Consider the following 23192-nt stretch of genomic DNA (forward strand, 5'->3'; position numbering starts at 1 on the left):
AGATGGCGCCACTTGTTTTCGAAAAATTAGCTCCAATTTCAAAACTAATTACGAGTGGTCAATTTGACTTTTCTCAGTAAAAAATTTGCTACGCATGTCTATCTTTTACGATTTAGGACTGCGCAGGGTTCAAGGTTTTCATGAGTGCCTTAGTAAAATAATAATAATAATTTCACTAGTCTTAGTATAATAATTTTAAAATAAAAAAGTTTTAGATCAAGCATTACCTTCAATGTTGTAAATTCGTGTTTCCTGCAACCTCGAACTTGTCTTCACAATAACTCATCGCTGTTCTAGATTGATCATCAAAAAACCATTAGGATAATATTTCACTGTATTTGTCCTGAATTGTTCATCCTTGAGAGTCAATATCCGTCATGTACTCCGCGCGTTAGAGCAACGGTAGCAACATGTCAGATGCGCCAACATTCTAGCGAGAGAGCTTCGCAATCTTATTTTTCATTTGCGACAGGATAACCTGCACAAACTGACTGGAAGATGCAGTCCGATCTGAAAATGTATTGCACAAATATACGATGTTAACAACGTTGCCGCACAGGCGATGGTGGAACAGTTAGCGACTGGATATCCGTGACAGGAGAGAGTAGATCTAACAAGCAGAGATCTATCGGTGCAGCGTACGTTAATCGATGAACTTTTGCAGCCTACTGAATATTCATATGCTAAAGTTATTGATACCTTTAAATGCAGTTAACGTTTACGAGCTACTTAAGCCACGGTGATTGTAGCCTTTGCACTCGTCCCCTTTGAGGGGACATTTTAAATGGCGAAATAAACTTGCGGAGTGCAATTGAAAATAAACTTTCGGAGTGAGGTAAAAGGTAAATTAAATAGAAGAAAGTGGGCGTAAAATAAAGGTAAATATTTTCGTAATACAATCGCTAAAATGGCTACAAGAATGCACCAAAAAGGACACTTCAAAGAGTAGGAATACAAGAGGAGACAAGGAAACACCTCCTAGAGAGAGACAGAGGACACAACCAATTTAACTCCTTCCCGTGCCATTTATTTAACATAAGCGTCAGTCGAGACTAGCTATAAAGGGCTCTAACATTAAAACGAACAAAGAAAATTAAAATGTGAGTATTTTATATTCAGGGATCCTTGATAATGCAACTTACATAGTTGGACCTTTCAAGTTGAAGAATGTTCAAAGTTTGAGTATTTGAGCTGTAAGTGCGTCACGAGTGAGACTCGTGAAAGTACGGGAAGGGGTTAAATACCCAAGTCGGGGGTGTGCATAGTGCATTACCATTAAAATAGTCTTTATGCACATCGAATGTCTGAATTGTAAGATAAATAAATGTATCTTCCTACCAGGCATTGATATCTCATTTATTGTCCTTCCTCCTTTACTCCAAATTCTCGGAACCTCCATCGTCGATAAGCACCCATGTGTTCCGGACTGCGTTCATTTTACGGAAGTTTCAATTTCTCAATGAAACGACCACGAAAATTGTTTCATTGATGCTGACGAACGAGATAACCGCTTCATTTCCTGGATGATATCAATTAAATATTCCTTAACATTAGAAATATTAATTTTGAACAAATCCATTACTATTTATTTAAGTTTTCTCTGAAACGTAGTGATTGAACGAACCGATCGAAATAATCGAGCTGAGTGGAAATTGAGAGATTGTTTAAAAAATTTCTACCTCGAACATCATCGAGATTCTCTCAAATCATGAAACCCTTTTATTGTACTATCACACACTTGCACGTATTAACATAAATTGAAATTCGTGTAAATTTGCATAGATTCTTAAAAATGTCTTCTGTCTGCAAACCTGTCCATCTATTAAATTGCAAAGCTATTATCCATCGACATAAATTTACCCTCCAAGGTGGTTAACTCCACAACGTTATTTTTAAAAAAACTTCAAATTTTTTTCTCCATGAATAACATTTTAATATTGTGTCATTTCCGCAACACTTACGAGAGCGAAGCACGAAAAAGATATATATATTTCTTTTCACATGTATTGATACGAAATGTGCATCAGTGCTTATCATCAACGTTCAAGGTCTTTCCGTTTCAAGTAAATATAAAATCGTTGCCAACTGCAATGAGTTGTGCACTTTGCGAATAGGACGACTGGATGTTACGTTCGTAGATCTGCTTACAGTATGACCACAAATATGGTTCAAATTATATGGATTTTGTGAGTAATCATTGTGATAGGAGTATTCAATTAGCGTGAGATGACTAATTGATTCGATTTATAGCGCGTTCGCTGGCACAATTACCGGTGGCGTTTGTAGCATCCTGCACCGTACCCATAATTTCGAGCGGTTATTCGATGCGAACAGGTCTATTACCGAACAACCACAACTGGAACGATCTGTTTGTACCACTGAACAATGTGAAAAACTTGGTAAGCGAATTTTTGTTTTATAATACCATCAACTATTAAACATTTTTAAATTCTCCTGAAATTATCAAGCGAGTATCGAATGCGGAAATACGTTCAGATGTTACTGAAGAAATTAACGTTAACTTTGTTAAATGTTTTTTAAAATTTTACTTTTGATATTGAAAAGTTTCTGTAGTATATTACTGCTCTACTTGAAATGATAATGTACACACATGAATATTTTTATAAATAAAAAATAATTAGTAAGGTGAAATGTCACCTTTCTTGCATATGGGTCAAATATACCACCGGAAGAAGACCTAATAAATTTTCAGTTAGTAACTTTGTTCTCTTATCCAATAGCAAAGATGATAATAGATGGCATGAACAGAAACGCGAATCCATGCGATGATTTCTACGAATTCACATGTGGAAATTGGAAAAAACATAACCCTTTACCGCCAGATGAACAATACTGGTCACCGTTAGTTAAAGTTCAGAGAAATGTTGACAAGCGTTTGGAAGGTTTGTAGAATATTAAAAGAAAAATTATTTCGGAATTAATGAAAGTAAAATTACAAAAAAAAAAATAAAATAAAATTTACATTTCCAGAAATAGTAATGAGCGAGCCAAAACCTGACGATCTCTATGCCGTGAGATTTTCCAAACGAGCGTACAAAGCTTGCATGGACACAGGTATTCCTCAAAGGAATATATTCTTGCCAAAAAAAAATCATTTTGTTTATTAATGGAAAACTATCAGTTATATTTTGCAATTAATTTGCAGACGCAATGGACAAAGCAGGACTTCAACCGCTCATATCCACATTATGGAAGGCAGGTGGATGGCCATTGATAATGGAAGACGAGGAATGGGACGAAGGAATATACAAATGGCAATCCATAGACGATTACTATGCTTATATAATAGGTTTAAACACCTTTCACGATTTACACGTTGATGAATACAGTTGGGACGATGATACCATAGCTATAATTGTAAGTGCACCCCCCACAGATAACACATATCGTTATTTTGTCATCTGAGAGCGGTTATATATAGAGAGTTCCTTGCAGCTTCAAATGATACTAATGTTACTTAAGATTCTTGATAATTCTTCTTTGATTATAAGAGCATACAAGAAATTATCCCAAAAAATATAATTTATAGTTTACCTAAAATGTTAGCCCTTTGTAGTCGAAGGTAATTTGACTGTTTGCGAACAGCCACTTTAAAACTAACTAGTTAAAAAGTTAAATCAATTTTTTTAAGGTTATTTCTCTACTAACAATTTTCACTATTGTTTCACTATGTTCATACATCACGCGTGTCATATAATAGAATCAGGTAAAAATTATTGTGTAAAGAATTAAAAAATCAGTTGAAATTATTGGTGACACCTCTCGAGCGCAGAGGGTTAATAGTCTAAAATTGACTGTCAGACTACAGTCACAAATTCTGTCCTACAATGACTATATTTTTAATAAATTTAATTTATGATAGTTGTTTTTATCAGTACTCGTGAGTTAAATCATTTACAGTTACATCGTTTCAAACTGTTCTGATAAATGACAGTAATGTTTCGACGTTTCAGATCAATACTCCCCATTTACCCCCAGATATGGATGAACTTGTAGCTTTAGAAGAGATAGATATGGATAGTAGTGATGAAAATAACGAGAGCGGTGAAGGAAGTCAAGAAGAAGGCAGCGAGGAAAGAGATAAAGATGAAGACGAGGACGAAGACGAGGATGAAGACGAGGATGAAGACGAAGACGAAGACGAAGAAGAAGATAAACTTAATCTACAAAAGAAGACATTCAAGGAACAAGTTAACAGAAAACTGACAAAAAAGGAAAAAGCAAATAAGCAGATAAAGAAAACCAAAATACCAAGTGAACTTTCAAATCATGAAGCTAGGCATCGTATAAGACAAACGCGCAAAGTATTAGAATATAAACCTCAATCTAACAGTATTATAGAATCTGTATTATACGACAATCAAAAGACTAGCAGAAAGTATGAAGATACGAATAATGATTTATATTTCAGTGATATGGATAATGAAGGTAAAATAATAAATGACATTGATATCAATGGTAACGAAGTGGAAATCAGCGAGGTAGAGCTAAATGGTAGTAGTAACGACGACAATGAGACAGACGAAGAAAGTAGCGGTGATGATGAACGAGATGACGAAGATGGCAGTGGCAGTGGTGATAACGATGACGAAGATGGCAGTGGCAGTGGCGATTTCGATGACGAAGATGGCAGTGGCAGTGGCGATGACGAAGATAGTAATGGCAGTGGCGATGACGAAGATAATGGCAGTGATGAGGACTCAGATGACAGCGAAGAAAGAAGACGTATAATAAACATGGAAAGAGCGAAGAAATTCAGGGCGAGATACGCGGAGTATATACTAAACGTTAGCATGGCGCTTGCTGAAGCCAGAGGAGTTCCGATACCCAAAGAGAAACTGAAAAAGGACATCGCTGATTTGGTGCAATTTCAAATAAATTTCTTGAAGGTAATTTTATTTCATATGAAGGGTAAATCATTCAGAGAAGTTTAAATATTTATAATTTTAAACACCAACAATTTTCTGCAACGGGCTAATGACCACAGTAGTCGACGCCCGCAACAAGAGTCAATCAATTAATCAATCAATTTTCTGCAACGTATAAATGTGTGCGTTTAATTAATTTTATAGCGAATGTACGAATAAAATATATTAGTTACGAAATGAAACAGCATCCCTACGACATTTGAAAGCTCTGTAACGCAGATTAGCTGACTTGTCGTATTAGGAAAAGTCTTCATATTAGGCAATTTTACCTTATTGAAGCACCCAACATGACTCCATACTTTAGCTAGCCCATATTTAGATCTTAGCCTGTATTTGTACTACGTCATTTACAAGTGGTCGTTTCTATCGACCGTTCTGAAGTATCGATAAAATTAAAATTATATAAAATACATATTGCACATTTCTACTGATATTTTATTTTTACAGATCATACACTTGTCCGGAGGAAAATTGAAAATAACTCTTGAGACGTTCCAAAAGAAATACAATTGTTTAGTACCTCTGACGGACAACGGAAAAGTAAGAAATATTTCAATCACTAAAACTATTTTATTCTGTAAGTATATGAATTAATTTTTCAGATAAGTTGGATAAGAAAAATACGACATGTTTTTGCTAGTGGAGGAATGGAAATTGATAAAACAGCGCGTGTCGTAATTCCGTCTTTTAGATACATTAAGCATCTTCGGAAGTTGTTGGATAACACACCAAGCAGAATAATTGGTACGCAATATTTTTAAGACTGTCGACAGGGTGTCTCACAACTAGTAGGTACCTGAAATGGGGGGTAGACGTGATTCTGAATAAGATTTCCATAAGATCTCCAATTCTAATTTTCCCAATTTCCACTTTTCCCAATTCTCAGTTTCCCCAATTCCAATTTTTTCAATTTCCACTTTTGCTAATTTCCAATTTTCCCCATTTCCACTTTCCCCAATTCCCAATTTTCCAATTTCCACTTTCCCCAATTCCTAATTTCCCCCATTTCCACTTTCCCTAATTTCCACTTTCTCCAATTCCCAATTTTCCCAATTTTCACTTTCCCCAATTTCCACTTTCCCCAATTCCTAATTTCCCCCATTCCCAATTTTCCTAATTTCCACTTTTCCCAATTTCCACTTTCCCCAATTTCCACTTTCCCCAATTCCTAATTTCCCCAATTCCCAATTTTCCCAATTTCCACTTTCCCCAATTCCTAATTTTTCCAATTCTAATTCCCCCAATACCCAATTTTCCCAATTTCCACTTTCCCCAATTCCTAATTTCCCCAATTTCCACTTTCCCCAATTCCTAATTCTCCCAATTCTAATTCCCCCAATTCTCAAATCCCTCAACTCCCAAATAACCAAATTCGAAGCTGTCGCTCTCACGTCTGCGCATGCGTAATCCCCTAATTCGTTGTTTTTCCTTAATAATTCAAAAACGAAGCTCTAAACCCCATTTTTGCAAAGTGAAATCTGATTCAGAATCACGTCTTACCCCCCATTTCAGGGACACTTGTTATGAAACACCCTGTACATTGATGAATAACTAACAAATAACATATAAATAATTTTATACAGTGAATTACGTACACTGGAATTTCCTTAGTAAAGTATTAAAGACCAGCACAAAGGAAATGAGAGGTTGGTATTATGGTTTAAGGAACGAAGAAGTAACTGTTAAACAGAGGTAACGAAAAATATGATAACATATTTGCACGACAAATAATAAAGACAATAAGGTGACAATTTTTATACAGGAAAGACCTATGCATCCGCGAGATAAAAGCGCGTTACAGTTTAGGATACGAATATGTAAAGAAGTATTTCTCGGAGAAAATCAAGCAAACGGTAAAGATTAGCATGAATATTACAAAAATTAAATAAAAAAACACTCTGACGAGAATTTATATAAAAAATGTCATTCTTTGATTGTTATTCTATGGAATTGACGAAGGCTTTAGATATGATCGACAATATCGAAAAGGAAGTCGAGTATCAAATTAAAGAATCAACTTGGATGGATGCTAAAACTAAACATGCCATCATAGATAAATTGGTGTACCTGAAGAAATTGGTTGGATACCCAAATTCATATAAAAATAGTACTATTATGAATCAACACTTAAAAGGTGTAAGTCTACTTTTTACCTTCAGTGTTTTGTCTTTTGATATTTCAGAGTATAATTGCTCTCGGTTTACCTTTCATTAGAGGCTCTGGTTTCAAATACTTCTCATTTTTAATTTACGTTCAGGTAATTTATTAATATTTTCAGCTTAGCGTTAGCCGATCACATTACGAGAACGCTTTGAGTATTACGAGATACTTCAAATGGGAAAGATTAAAAATGATGCTCACGAAAGAAATTCCTCCGCAAGAGTGAGTATTTACGTTTTTAGATCCAGAAGAATTGCGTTTGCAAATATTTAAAAAATAGTTATTGTTTCTTCGATTAAATTATTGACGATGTCAAGAAAAAATTTTTTATAGGATACCATTGGATCCTTTGAGAGTAAATGCCTTTTTCATAACTATTTTTAACGTTATAGGTAAGTTATTAAAATACTATTGCAAAAGATCTGTTAAACGCGTAAATGTATTTACAATTAATTGGAGTTTTCAAACTTTAGTAAAAATTCATAACAATTACATGTTCCAAGTATATCTATAATCGACACCATGTTATGAAATAAAACTTGTTTCTAAATAAATATTACTGTAAATGAAAACATAAAATGATATTTGAAATTCGATTCAAATACACGTCTAATCTTTTGTATCAACTTTGTATAATTGCAATAATGCTGTGGGTTCGTTTGTTCATTTTAGAAGTGACTGCAGCAGACTTTCAGACACCGTTCTTCGATTTTGAGCAACCATGGTATGCACATAGCAATTAATATTTTTAAATCGTTAATATTCCACTGATCTAATACCATAATTTTCTATTGTCTCAAATTTCCAAATTCGGAACTCCACAAATTCCTAAATTTTTATAGAATCTTGTAGGATTTTGGGGATTTTTTGTATTTTTGGAATTTTGTAAGATTTTTATAGTTTGGTAGATTTTCTCAAAAGTCCAAACACCCAAATCACGAGTCCACAATTTCCTAAATTTCCAAATTAAAATAACACAAATTAAGAATCCAAAAATTGTGTAAAAAAAATGTTTTAAATAATATCCATCTTTGTACAGGTACAGCAATTTCGGTGCTATTGGACACATAATGGCTCACGAAGTGAATCACGGTTTCGATATCAGAGGTAAATTTGTAGCATGGTAAATTTTCCGTGACACGACGTGTAAACGATGATTTTTGTCAGGTCGTGTTTATGACAAATATGGTAAATACATGGAATGGGTACCCGAGATGGCGGAAGCATACGAGAAAAGAGCGGAATGCTTCGAACACCAATTTACCAAATACAGTGTAGTAGACAATAAAACGGGGAATATCCAAATGAAGGTAACCACATTAGGCTAATAATTTATGCGCAGTTTGAAATATAACTTAAACTCGAATAACAACTTTTAACTGTTAGATGCACGAACAAGTGAACCACCTTGTAATAAATTAAGAACGTAGTTGAAATTGGAAAAATAGTATCATTTATCTTTATGAAAATATTTTGCAACAAAATATACTTGCAATAAAGAACATTATATGTAATTTAAAAATTTATTAAATTTAATTATAGAATGATTTATAAGTGTATGAAATGTCTCAGGATTACGGAATACGAACGCAAGGTGAAAATATTGCGGATACACTAGGGTTGCAAGCTGCATTCAAGGCTTATCTACGAAGACAACGAGCATGTAAAGAAGTTGACCCCGTGTTGCCAGGATTAGAAGATTTCACTAACGAACAACTTTTGTTCATATCCTTCGCTAGCGTAAGTTCATTTTCCGCTTTTCTAATTTGATTTAACTAATGAGGACAACCATGCAGTTCAGACAGGAAGGATACAACTAGCTAATAAATAATTAACTTTACTATGTAAAAAAATAAGAAGAATATTTACATTTACAGATATGGTGTCAGAACATGTCACCGGGTATGTTACAATTTAGGATACAAAAGGATCCTCATAGTTTGGGCTCGCTAAGAGTGATTGGTTCTGTGTCGAATTCCGAAGACTTTGCTAAAGTTTTCAAGTGTCCAGAAGGTAGTCCTATGAACCCGAAGAAGAAATGTAGCATATGGAAATGAGAATACCCACATCGAATGCTGATATTTTTAACGCTAATTAAAATCGCATTTATGAAATACAAATTACTATAGCTCTGTATCGTTTATGTATGAGTATCAAATGCATAATTCAATTAAGAAATTGTTTTATTTAATCCGATTCCTTACTTCATCCCCATGTATAATATTACAAGTAATATTAATAAATTTGATGTTTCGATATGATGCTAGGAATATTTTTATCTGGATACACTTTGAAAAATACTGTAAACTGAGTTTTGTTGAAATCGCTCTTATAAATCATCCGATCTATCCACAATTTATAGAAGATGGAAAGAAAAAATAGAATTAAAGGAAGATTGTATTTCGGTTACACGTTCGGCTACTAGTGGGCATAATTTCAGAGGTTGGTAGCTGGGGTGATACTGAACAATTTTTTCCTGTACCAAAATATTGACTGAAGTATAGTTTTTGAATTATTAACACTGATCAATTAGAGCGCGATAATAGCACGCGTTCGGACGCAAGAGTGATAGCTTCGAGCCTGACGACTGAGCGTGATCGTGAACAAATATGTTTTCATCGTGACCGATCACGACTTCACAAGTCGAAGTTTACTTCTGCAAATTTTCATCGTTTGCAAGTCAAAATTTGTAACAATTCGTTATCTTTCCGTCAGATACTATCAGAACATCCAATGAATCAAAATAAGAGAAGGTGATACATAAACGTAAAGTCGTAAATACTTAAGATAAAAAATACTAAGCATAAAGTAAATATACTTTATCACAAAGTTATAACAAAGATACCATCATTATAAATAACTGACAATATATGTTCTCTGCATATAGTATCGAAAATGTAAAAATTGTGGTACATCCACAAATATCATTAATTAACAGGATATTTTTCCTTATTATATAAAGTGTTAAAAAAAATATATTTAGATACCTCACTATTCTAAATTACCTACAGTATTCCAAATATGCTTTTTAAGAGTGGACCACCTTGTACATGTATGCGAATTCCTTTATACATCAAGCTTAACAATTGCACCGATTTTGCTGAAGCATAACGTCAAACAATATTTTATTTAAACCTAGCAGTGGCATTTGTTTTAAGCCTAGTGGCATTTGATAAATAAAAATTCCATAAAAAATAAAATAAAATGATGAAGTACCATAAAAAAAAATATTATTTGATTTTACCAAATCAGCCCTTTTCATTCAGTACTTCATTCAGCACAGAAACCTACCTACTTCCTACTTCTGTAGGAAGCATACCTACCACCTACACTCCCAACTAATTGCATCTAATTATCAGCTATCTCCAAGAATTATTAATGAACGTAATCATTCACACCAAACGGAAACAAATTCTAAATAAAGTTCCTGGATGCGATATTGAGACATTGCATCTGCAGAATCACAAGGGCAGAGGATGCACATCTATCTAATTTCAAGCCAGGAACTTTATGTCGTAACATCTTATCGGGTCATATCGCGCACAGTTTCAGGGTTACCTCGATTTCACGGGTATAAAATTGACAGCCATCGATTTTCCTGCCACATTGTGTGGCATAGAAAAGTGGCTGGCACGTTAGAAGTCCGACTTCTATTTTCACGAAGTGCGGCTTCATCATGTTACGACTTCTGGTTTTGTAAGTAAACATTTATGTTGAAACGAAGCAACTACATAATTTATCGAATATTATAGATTATCAAAGATAATTTATCAAATTAATTTTGTGCTTTCAGAGCGTCTTTAGGCGCTGTTATAAGCGCTAGCTTTTTACCTCATCATTTACTGGGGTACCCTCGCAGTCTGCAAAGTTTATTTGGCGCCAAACGCGAAGCGGCTGTTGAGAAAAAGGAACGAGAAGTATGCAACAATACGGAGTGTAGAACAATCGGTAAGCATATGTTTATTCGAAAATACTGCTCGTTGCAACTTTTGCACGTTATGCTAACTTTGATGCTTTCGAAATATCCACCCCTTTAAAAACTAAACAAATCTGGAACAGACCATGAATGCACATAACTTGTTATGTAACCAATCAAAATTTAATACCTACATTATTGTTCACTATTAAATGTTTTCATCGAGTTTGATTTTACGAATTTTTTCAAATATGTGAAGCAGATTTTTCAGATATGCGATTTTAAGAACTTTATTAAAATGATTTTTGCAGCAAATTTATTGAAGGATAGTATGGACGAGACCGTAGACCCATGTGACGATTTTTACGAGTTTGCATGTGGGAAATGGTCAAAGGGTAATCCTCTTCCTGAGAATAAAACCGAGTGGAGTTTATGGGCTATGGTTTCGGATAAGATTGAGAATCAGGTTCTGTGTATGTATAACCTTTTAATCAGTCATTAATTTGCTTCTGAAAGAAGTTACATCTTTGAATTTTTTATTGTTTGCAGCGATCATTGAGGCTAAGCCGAAACCCAGTGATCTTTTCGCCGTGAAGCTTGCTAAAAAGTGGTACGAAAGTTGTATGGACACAGGTATATGAACATCATTAATTATTTGAAAGTAATCGATAATCTTAAGATATTTACGCTGATATTATTAAAATTGAAATAATTTTTATTTTCAATTGATCGAGCATTTATATTTAATTCAATGCCATTCGCTGAAAGATTTATCGAACTTACATTTTAGCTTTTTAACGTTAATGCAAATCACATTCATTTTTATTGAGAAAGAAAAACAATGTAATATGTTTTGACTACAGAAATGATTGAAAAAAGAGGAGCGGAACCAATAATATCCACTTTGTGGAGACACGGAGGATGGCCACTGATTATGGAGGAAGGCGAATGGGATGATCGCATATATCACTGGCAAATAGTCGACGACCATTTTGCTCGTTTGTTAGGATTTAACTCGTTTCATGACGTATATTACAGGAGTCTCACATACGGAGGCAACGAAACGATATTGGTAATTTAATCGAATTTAATATCATATTAGTACAAGCTTAATAACTTGCACTTTTCATGAGTCTAACTCGCAGTCATACTTCGTATGTTTTAATATTGTAGCTGTGATTAGTTCTGACTGACCTGACAAATCATAATGTAAGGGGTTATTGTCACGAAGATTAACTGAATGTTTCAATAGGACTAAAGTTGATTCAGCATCTAACAATTTTCTTTCTATGAAATTTGCTAAACGAACGGCTTACCTCGAGTCCTCGTTTCGCCTCGATTAACGCGTATTCGCCATATTTCGAGAACAAACGTGGACGCATCTGACCAAAAATCGATCAACCGCTCACATTTCTTCACTTTCGTTACGAATTATTGGGAAAGATTTAAAACGAGAGAAATTACATCTTTAAATTTATTTTGTTTAACTTAAGCCTATCAGAGTGGTCAAATGACAGTTTAAGTTTAACCCCTTGCGCTACTTCGACGAGTCTTACTCGTGACTCGTACTTCGTGTTCAATTTTACTCGAATTAATACTCTTCAATTTGGAGTTCGAGTCCAATTATTTGCATAGATTGATACCAAATTGACGTAACATTTCAACTTTCTTTATCTTAATATTGTAACTGTGATTAGTTTTGACTGACCCGACAAATAAATCATAGTGTAAGAAGTTAAATTTGAAGAATATATAATTAATGAATAATTTCAATAATATGCATCAGTATGGCTATTTGTATGATGGTAATAGTAAACGATTTAAGTGAATATTATTTTTAAACCTGAGAATAAATCGACCATTTATTTTATCAATTTCTTCATAAATCTATCAGAATCCCGAACCGGCTCACTGTTTCACGTTGCATGTTCTTGCGATGTTCCAGATCGAAACAGCTCCTTTACCACTCGGTCTACGGAAAGTATTAGATGTCAATGCTGCACTTGACGATAACGACAGTATTGATGAAAAGAACGAAAGCGGAGAAGGTAGCCAGGAAGCGGGAAGCGAGGAAAGGGGTAAAGAACAACAAAAGAAGAAAGAGGAAGAAGAAAACGAAGAAGAAAACAAGGAAAGTGAAAACGAAGAAAGTGAAAATGAAGAAGGTGAAAACGAAGTATCTATAAAAAGCAGACGCGTGATCAAAAGAAAAAATCACAAACGACTTGGTCATGGCAGACACGTCTACAAAAAGGGAACGAAGAAAAGGACAAGAAGGGATATAGAAAAGAAAATTGTGCATCGATTATTGCATCAGTTGAAGAAGGCGAACAAAGGAAAATCGAAGCATCACCTATCTATCAGTAAATCGCACGTGAAAAAGCAGAATCACGAAAGCAAGAAGAAACTGCATGGAAAGATGACAAAGGGAAAGAAACGCCTGGGCCACGGTAAGAAGAATAACAAAGCGATGAAGAAACACGTTCACGAAAATAATTTGAAGAAAAAGTTGAACGTTCATAATAATCACGCGCAGAAGAAGATTAATCACAGGGTTCATCATGTTGCGAATAAAATGAAATTAGCAAACCAGAAAAAATTAATGGGTAACGGCACGGAAGATACTGACAATGACATGGATAACGATATCGAGAATGATGAAAAAGTGGACAAGGATGACGAGACCAAAAATAATGGCAAAGAGGAGAATACTGAGAATGAAGAGTCCAATGATGATGCGGATAATGACGTGGATAAGAACGACGACGAGGAAGATGAAGAAAACGAAGAAGATAACAAGGATGACGCAGAAGACGAAAACGATGAAAACAAGGATGACGATGCAGAAGAAAACGATGAAAACAAGGATGACGATGCAGAAGAAAACGATGAAGATAAAAATGATAACGAAGAGGACGAAGATGAAACCAATGACGAAGAAAATGAAGATAAGGATGAAGAAGAAACTGAGGAGTCTGAAGAGGAAGTTGACTTAGAAGAACTGAGAGCGGAATACAAGGAATTTATGCTGAATGTTTCGTTAATACTTTCCAAGGCCAGAGGAATAGAAATACCGAAGGAAACATTGATGAAAGATATCGACGAGCTGTTAGAATTTTCGATTAAAATTGGAGAAGTAAATAAATTCCTTTATTGTACGATAGTGGAAAATATTGAATTATAGTGACTGAATACCTTTTTCAGCTTTCACTCAAAGACGAGGAACCTGTGAACATGACGCTTCGTGAATTTCAGGAGGAATATGACACCTTGAAATCTACTACGCGCAATGGCAAGGTAGGATGTTCTAGCGGAGCTTGTGATTTTGGTATATTAATGTTCTGTTTGGTTATGTTGATGACTGGATAGGGAACTTGCATACAATATCGGACAGGATAATCTAGATTTGTTAACGTAATTAGATGTTGATTAGAAATTTAGAAATTTGGAAATATTTTTGAGTGGTGAAATTTTGAGGTGGTGAAAAGATGGTAAAATTTTTAAATGTTGAAAAATTCAAATGGTGGAATCTTCAAGTGTTGGAATCTTTAAATCTGCATGTGTTAAAGCCTTCAAATCTTCAAATGTGAAAGTCTTCAAATTTTCAAATGTTCAAATCCTCAAATCTCCAAATCCTCAAATGTCCAAATCCTCAAACCTCCAAATTCTCAAATCTCTAAATCCTCAAATCTCCAAATCCTCAAATCCTCAAATCCTCAAATCCTCAAATCCTTAAATACCCAAATCTTCAAATCTCTACATCCTCAAACCTCCAAATTCTCAAATCTCTAAATCCTCAAATCTCCAAATCCTCAAATCTCCAAATCCTCAAATCTCCAAATCCTCAAATCTCCAAATCCTCAAATCTCCAAATCCTCAAATCTCCAAATCCTCAAATCCTCAAATCCTCAAATCCCCAAATCTTCAAATCCTCAAATCCTCAAATCCTCAAATATCCAAATCTTCAAATCTCTACATCCTCAAACCTCTAAATCTTCAAATCTCCAAATCCTCAAGCCTCCAAATTCTCAAATCTCCAAATCCTCAAATCCTCAAATCCTCAAATCTCTACATCCTCAAATTTCCAAACAATGTATTAACTACAAACTATCAAAGCAAAATATAAAAACAATATTAAAAACGTTTAGATAAACTGGGTGAAGAAAGTGCAAAAGTTATTCGCCGAGGCAGGAGTGGACATAGAAGACGACGTAAATATTGCGATATCGAATCCCAAATATATCAAAGAAATTCATACGCTATTAGATAAAACTCCTAGTAGAACTATCGGTGAGTTTAAGTTTGCAAATTATTATACTGTTTGAGTTGTATGGAATTGGACAACAATTGCACACATTTGTTACAGTCAATTATATTCACTGGATGTTCATTAGTACGGCAATAATGGCTGGCCCACGAGAACTTAGATCACTGGCTGAGAATTGGCTTGGAAGACGCATGCATTTTTCATCGAGGTAAAATTGAATGAACCTAATTACACAACATCTAAACAGTCTAATTTCAGCAAATTAATTTTAAATTACTTTAATTTGATAAATGAAAACCATACATTTCTTTAGTTAAAAAATATTACTTAACAATATTCAAAATTTCAATAGACCACATTTTTATGTCACAAGAATTTACAACAAACGAAAATTGCTCCAAATCATTAACGCACTGTGTTATTAATATCTCGTACTCGTAAAGGGAGAACATAAGAGTATCTAATAATTTTACAAGAACTCTTTAACATTTTCTTTTGCTTCTGTAGAAAGTCAGAGTGCATACAAATGGTGGATTTAAATGACATCGTAGCCTACGAATATGTGCAACAGTATTTCTCAGAGGAGACAGCGAAAACGGTAAGGATGACACGTTACGTCTTGTTATCATGACAGAAATATTTTCAAATGATCATTTAAAAGAGATCTCTTAACAACGCGCATTGTTTCACGTTAAAGGCTCGAGATATGATCGATGACATTCAAAAGGAGGTCGAATATCAGATCAAGGAATCGACGTGGATGAACGACGACACCAAACATTTCATTTTAGATAAATTGGTGAACATGAAGAATCTTGTTGGTTATCCAAGCTGGTATAAAAATACCACGATGGTGAAAGCATACTTCCAAGGGGTAACTTTACTTTCACTCGCTAATTTCCAAACTTATTGTTCCGAGCTGAAACAGATTAAATTTTTATTTAACTAAATATTTAAATACGATTAATTTAACTGCAATTAAAATTTATACGAAATGTTATTTTTAAGAAAGCTCAGATTTAAAAGATCGAGTTTAATTCAATATTTTTGTCTGACTTTGTTTATCTATTATACAAAAATTTGTTTATGAGGCTTACGGTGGAAAGTGAGTTAAAATATTACAATCAATGAATTTTGTGATGTTTACAGCTCACAATCGGACCGTCGTACTACGAGAACGTGTTAAATTATGTCAGACATAAGAAATGGAGAAACTTACGTCAGATTTTGGAGCCGATAGACACATCGATGTAAGATTTTTAATGACAATCCTGTAACTCAGCCCGAATAAATATTTTCAATACGTAATTGTTTACAGCGAATATTTGGATCCCTTGATGCTGAACGCATTCTTCATGCCTACAGAAAATTCTATTTGTACGTATAATCATTTTTATATATCTGTCTTTCAATTTTATTACGGTGACACGCGTAATTACCTGACAGTATGACAAGTAATATTATTTATTTAATTCAAGAGTTTTTCCAAACACAGACTTTAATCACAGTATTCAAGGTGTTAATAATATCATAATCCGATTTCTATGCAGCTATAACAGCGGCTGATTTTCAAAGTCCATTCTTCGCTCTAAATCGACCATGGTAAGTAATTAACTGTTACAGAAAATTATTTCGTTATTGACAATGAAATTTTGTCCATAGGGCTGTCAATTTTGGAATTATCGGTCTCGTCATGGGTCACGAAGTGAATCATGGATTCGACGATGAAGGTAATTATTTCCATTCCAACTTTATACCAAGGCAATGAAGTTATAGTATCTTCAAGATACAATGAACGAGTAATGAATTGATTGATGATAGGTCATCTTTACGATCACGGAGGAAACTTAATGGAATGGTTGTCCGCAATGGCTGATGCTTATAATCAAAGAGCAGAATGTTTCGTCGATCAATTTAACCGATATAGTATCATTCAAGGGGAAAATTATACGATCGAGGTAAATATTTTAGTTTAGAGACGCAAAATATTTTCGCGGAAAATGTCGCAAAAATATTGATCGATTAATTAAATAAATTTCGAATTATTTACCAATATTTAAAATTAAGAAGAATGAAATTATTGTTTTCAGTAAAGTGAATTATATTATCATTATATTATAGAGTGAATTATTAATGTATGTTAACTATGTTAACATTGAATGTTACAGAACTATGGCAATCAAACAGCAGGCGAAAATATCGCTGATACAATGGGTATGCTAGCTGTGTTCAGAGCTTACAAACGACGACAACGGGAATGCGGAAATCCTGATCCAGCTTTACCGGGATTAGAAAAGTTCAACAACGACCAAATTTTCTTCTTGTCGTTTGCCAACGTGAGTATCTGCGATGCTTTTGCAAATTACAAATAGTTCGGTTAGTAATTTAAAGTATTTAACTGCTCAAAACAATTTGGAATTTGGGGATTTGGAAATTAAAAAATTTGGAACTTGCTAATTTAAGAATTTGACAACTTTACACCAAATCAATAGTTCCAATAGACAAATCAGTAGTACCTGTAGGTATTTTGTATTGACTGAAGGCCAATCTGACATATTAGGAACCCACATGATAATAGACTGAATCAAGTTGTCTCTTACTGACGGTTTTTCTTTTACAGTTATGGTGCGAAACCATAGATCGAGAATCTTTGATACTCAGCGCCAAATACGACGTTCACAGCCCAGGACGTTTGCGAGTAATTGGTTCGGTATCGAATTCAGAAGACTTCGCTAAAGCTTTCAATTGCCCGGTTAATAGTCCTATGAATCCTAAAAAGAAGTGCAACATATGGGTGTAATTCAAATAATATCGAAACTTCGAATATTTCCACGTTTCTACTCACCGTTTGAACATTGATATTCTACTAGGTAACAAAATATAGTACACTATTTGCAAATTATATTTTTTTAATTATTTCAATGAAATCCTTCAATAATTTCTCAAATATCCTACCCTTATACTTACACCATATTGTATATTTATTAAACAAATATATTTTATATTTTCTGTCAAAGATTAACATCATTTAACTATAATTTTTCAAATTTTAAAAAATAATATACAATTATAATTATCCATCATCGAGAAGTCAAGATTTGGAACATTTCTTTATGGTACAACAGTTACTATTTTAAATACCACTTTGTGGTATGTTTATTTGTAACTATGTTGGTTATTAAATATTAAAAATATTCTAATATGATTGATTTCATGATTACATCACGATCAAGTTCAGAAGTTGAAACGCCGATAAATTTTACAAATAAAGTTATGACAGTGAACAATTCTGAATGCAAAATAATTCTTAGCATGATATAAAATACCTTAGTATAAATATAAAATATAAAATATAAAATATAAAATATAAAATATAAAATATAAAATATAAAATATAAAATATAAAATATAAAATATAAAATATAAAATATAAAATATAAAATATAAAATATAAATTATCAAATATCAAATATCAAATATCAAATATCAAATATCAAATATCAAATATCAAATATCAAATATCAAATATCAAATATCAAATATCAAATATAAAATATCAAATATAAAATATAAAATATAAAATATAAAATATAAAATATAAAATATAAAATATAAAATATAAAATAAGTAACACCTTAACAGTATAAAATTAACAAAATAATTAGCTATCCAAGTAATATCCAAAACTATCAAATAATAAGATTAAACATTTAAAGCTTTGATTCTTGTCATTGAGGATATCGGTAAGTCCTCTTTCAACGTTATTCTGTATAAAGCAATTAATTTAACCTTCCATCTTTTAGGATTCCCCGTTTTTATATACCTTTCCATAAGTTTTACTTTTTATCGAGTTCTGCCTTGAACTCCATATTACAAGAAAGAAGAAGGATTTTACATTGGCCTCGAGGTAGCAGCCGACGCTAGACGCTTTGATGAGAGACGATCACGAGCGATCGCGCAAACAAAATGAACTATAATTCTTGATTTATACACGTTAACGGCGGCTAACGTAATTTCACCGGCTTCAAGTACAAGAGCCTTCATTCGAAATATTGCTCAACGCAAGATCTTCGAAATTAACCTTTGATCTCGGAACGTTCTTTCAGCCGACGTATTCAAAAGAACCATTGCGTGATCTCTTGAATCATTAATTGAATATAAAAAAATTACTTTCTCTGTTAATATCAGGAACAAGATTAATTTTACGATTATACATTAATTAGTACCTACGTATCTTTTTCTCATTTTTAGACAAAAAATCAGCATTCTAATGACTACCTGGAAAGACAATTGCAATAATTAATTTCGACTCAAAAAATACTGAAAAATTATTGTGTATGAAGGAACTAAAAGTTATTAAATTATTAGAGATTAATTTTTGATCAAAAGAAATGAAGTTTGCATTTAACAACTAAAAAGTTTGTATCAACGAGTCACAGAATTCACTGCTGTCGGAATGAAAATCGAACATCGGCAGTATTTTATAAATCTACGTAAACAATTACTGCAATGCTACTCAGAAGAGTAAGGTTTAGAAGAGGATGTTGTAACATAATAGTCAAAAAATTTTGTTATAAACAGACCCTCAACTATGTTATATATAATGTACCTAAAGCTACAGTATTTCATAAAATAGACTTATGGAACAGTCAGCTTTAAATATTTAACTATAACACACATATATATAAGGATGCTGTTGTAACATAATAGTCAACAAATTTTATTATAAACAGACCCTCAACTATGTTATTTATAATGTACCTAAAGCTACAGTATTTCATAAAATAGACTTATGGAACAGTCAGCTATTTAACTATAACACATAGTTGTTATATGATAACTATACATGGTTGTTACATGATATTTCTACTTAATACTCTAAATCTATAAATGTGGTTCTCCAATAACTTGCAAAAGAAATTGAAAAGTCCTGCGTGGTGCTCAAAATGTTAACAGTCGAAATGTGGTATCACATGTAGAGAGTATGTAGAAAGATACTGTCGAATTTTTCCGTGGTAACAGTTAAAGGAGAATCCAAAAGACGCATAACTTTGTTTCGTTGAACTGTGGTATCACAGTATGTAGAAAAATACTGTTGAATTTTTCCGTGGTAACAGTTAAAAGAAGACTCCAAAAGACGCTTAACTTTGTTTCGTTGAACTGTGGTATCACAGTATGTAGAAAAATACTGTTGAATTTTCCCGTAGTAACAGTTAAAAGGAGAATCCAAAAGATGCATGACTTTGTTTCGTCGAACTGTGGTATCCCAGTATGTAGAAAAATACTGTTAAATTTTCCTGTGGTAACAGTTAAAAGGAGACTCCAAAAGACGCATAACTTTGTCGATAATAAGTCATCGGCATTATATCAGAAGCGTAAGCGCCTAACCGCATTGCATCGTTAACGGCACGGGTGTTGCAATTCGGTGAGACAGTTGTAGATCGATGTAGGGACAGTAAATTAGATCAGGCAAAGGAACATTACCTAACTGTAGCACGAGCGTTCATCTTCAGGCCTCCAACACTTTCACAGATCAAATAGAGAAGTGGTGAAACTGCGCGATTATACTGATGCATCGAACGGGTATATATCGCATTTGCTCAGCCAGAGAAAGCACGCTCTGATTCATCGAAATAAATGGTTACAGTTTTAGAACGGATGCATCCTATTATAATGTGCATATCCACCGATAAACTATCACTCTCGTCGATCGATCGTGATACCGTGATAACGTGCTTTGAATTGCTAAATTTGTAATGCGCATTCGTTGCTTGGCTGCCGCGGATGTCGTTGCGCCGTTCGTCCTTTTCGCTGTTTCTTGCACAACAGCGTCTGGGTTGCATAAATAACGGGGAAAGAGGGTTGAATTATTTCGAACGACACGAATCTTCCGCGTTGGACGGTATTTTGACGGGGGATCGTAGACGATGATCGATCGTTGTCGAGATTAATTAAACGGTAATCGAAGCTCCTTCGCGCGTTCAGCGTTGTGGAAACCGACGGTGATCGCCGATACGAATTTAATTTGATAGAATAATTGACACTTTGATTGCCACGAAACATCGATATTAAGATCGTTCTGTTATGAAACTTACAATTTACCGCGTTTAACAGCACGGATGTTATTTCAATTTTGTCTAACTTTTATGGACTTCCTTTTTTAATACACGATGAAATGTTGGAAAGTTTTTTTTATTAATAATAACTTGGTTATGTAATTTGGTAACCATGTCTTTTAATTCGGTTATTACTTTTTATTAATAAGGACTTCCAGATTATGGAATGGAGGATCCAAGTTAGGATAAGTTAGGTTAAGTTAAATTGGAATCTAGGTTAAGGGTTCCATGTCCTTTTCCACGGATATGAGGCTAAAAAATAATAAAAGTATTTCTACCGTATTCATTGCTAAATAATAAATTTAACTTTTAACTTTTTATTAACAGTAAGAAACTTTGACTTCTAGTAGCATAATTTAATAGCTACATTTCTGAATAATATTAAATGCAATGTTTTTTGACTTTATGTTAATAATAACAATAGCATTGTAAACTTATCAAATATATCATATGTTATATTAAATTATAATTTCACACTTCCATTTGCGATTTGGAAATACCAATTTTACTGGTATTTCGAATAAAATCAAAATGAATGTTTTTTTAACACTAGAACTATCAAACCGGTTAAATGACCGCCCCACAAGTTTCTTATTATAAGGTGCACATTTTATTAAAAAACATTCCTTGAAATAAGTATTGATTTTCAACGAGATAAAGAATGTGTGTACTAATTTATGTTTGATTATTGTTATTCATAATAAAACATCATCTAATTATTCATAGACGTCATTATTTTAAATATTTATTTTTCAACTTCATTTTTAATTTGAAACTAAGTACATGTCGGTTTAGTGTTAAATTATTTAACCTCTGATTTTCATATGCCGCAAACAGTTGTTCCTGCTATGAAAACGAAATAGCAAGAAGAAAGCAAGAAGAAATAAATATTACTGATTAGCAGATTGAACGTGCTGAGAAAAAGCTGGAAAATCGTAAAACGCTCAAAAGATAGAAATGATTGCAAGGAATTGCGTGTACAAAGAAAAACATACGTGATATAATGAGCATAATAAATTACTCGTTTGAAGAGTACAACAACATCGCGACGAAACAATCGGACCACGTAAAACAGGAAAAGTTGCACGCGTAGTAAACACGTAAGGCAGAGCAATTGCTTTACGTAACAGTTATCTCCGAAACTAATTTGCTATCTTTCCTCGTTGACGCGCCGCTATCCTGATATTATCATCGGAAAAACTATTAAGCAAGTTCCTAGAGTTAATTCAACCATTCGTGACTCCTCCGTTTATTCTTGCTCGTTTATTCCCTCTACTTTAAGCGCGATAACCATTGCTTTCCTCGTGCCACGTGCAGCCATCAACTTGGATAAAACATTTAGCAGAGGAAAGACTTTCGGAATAGTTTGTATAAATGAATCGATAGAAAGAACATTGAAATTTTCTATTAAATTTTCATTCGTAGCAGTTTAATAGTTGCGATAGTTCTGTTTCTTTTCGAACGGAGATCAACATCCACCTCGGTGATGTCATTTGTTCTAAGACAATGAAATGCTACCCACCAGTTTTTCAAGAACAATTTAAATTTCGTTTAAATCAGTTTACATGATTTTTATTTTAGTATGCCTCAAAGTAAAATTTGATTTCAAAACAGAAAATTATGGATCCTGGGTGAATCTTACGAATATTATGATCTGTGAGCAAATTTTATATATGTAATCATGTGTTCATTTTGTGTCAAATATTCGAGAGAATTTTATTTCTTTTTCAAAAACGAGTAATTAATAATACATATACGTTAACGTCGCGTTCATTCTGTAGCCA

The 23192-nt window shown here is 33.5% G+C and overlaps 2 protein-coding genes across 2 annotated transcripts; both read left to right on the top strand.

Moving 5' to 3' along the window:
• The first annotated feature begins 2084 nt into the window (after positions 1 to 2084).
• Positions 2085 to 9287, top strand: LOC100876704 (uncharacterized). Its single transcript, XM_012294272.2, has 18 exons — positions 2085 to 2186; positions 2251 to 2399; positions 2742 to 2903; positions 2992 to 3075; positions 3167 to 3378; positions 3975 to 4910; positions 5397 to 5489; positions 5552 to 5693; positions 6533 to 6641; positions 6712 to 6802; positions 6909 to 7085; positions 7228 to 7331; positions 7443 to 7501; positions 7782 to 7833; positions 8149 to 8216; positions 8277 to 8419; positions 8682 to 8849; positions 8987 to 9287. The coding sequence occupies exons 1-18, from the start codon at positions 2152 to 2154 to the stop codon at positions 9164 to 9166; spliced, it is 2964 nt and encodes a 987-aa protein (XP_012149662.2). The 5' UTR covers positions 2085 to 2151; the 3' UTR covers positions 9167 to 9287.
• Positions 9288 to 10702: 1415 nt separating this feature from the next.
• On the top strand, positions 10703 to 18194 carry LOC100876813 (uncharacterized). The gene is made up of 18 exons (XM_003707122.3): positions 10703 to 10805; positions 10903 to 11057; positions 11337 to 11498; positions 11575 to 11658; positions 11889 to 12097; positions 12971 to 14161; positions 14230 to 14322; positions 15174 to 15315; positions 15392 to 15500; positions 15800 to 15890; positions 15990 to 16166; positions 16442 to 16542; positions 16611 to 16669; positions 16843 to 16894; positions 16955 to 17022; positions 17114 to 17250; positions 17461 to 17628; positions 17913 to 18194. The coding sequence occupies exons 1-18, from the start codon at positions 10786 to 10788 to the stop codon at positions 18090 to 18092; spliced, it is 3198 nt and encodes a 1065-aa protein (XP_003707170.2). The 5' UTR covers positions 10703 to 10785; the 3' UTR covers positions 18093 to 18194.
• Positions 18195 to 23192: the final 4998 nt, after the last annotated feature.

Source organism: Megachile rotundata, chromosome 1 (assembly GCF_050947335.1).
Source record: "Megachile rotundata isolate GNS110a chromosome 1, iyMegRotu1, whole genome shotgun sequence".
Lineage (NCBI taxonomy): Eukaryota > Metazoa > Arthropoda > Insecta > Hymenoptera > Megachilidae > Megachile > Megachile rotundata.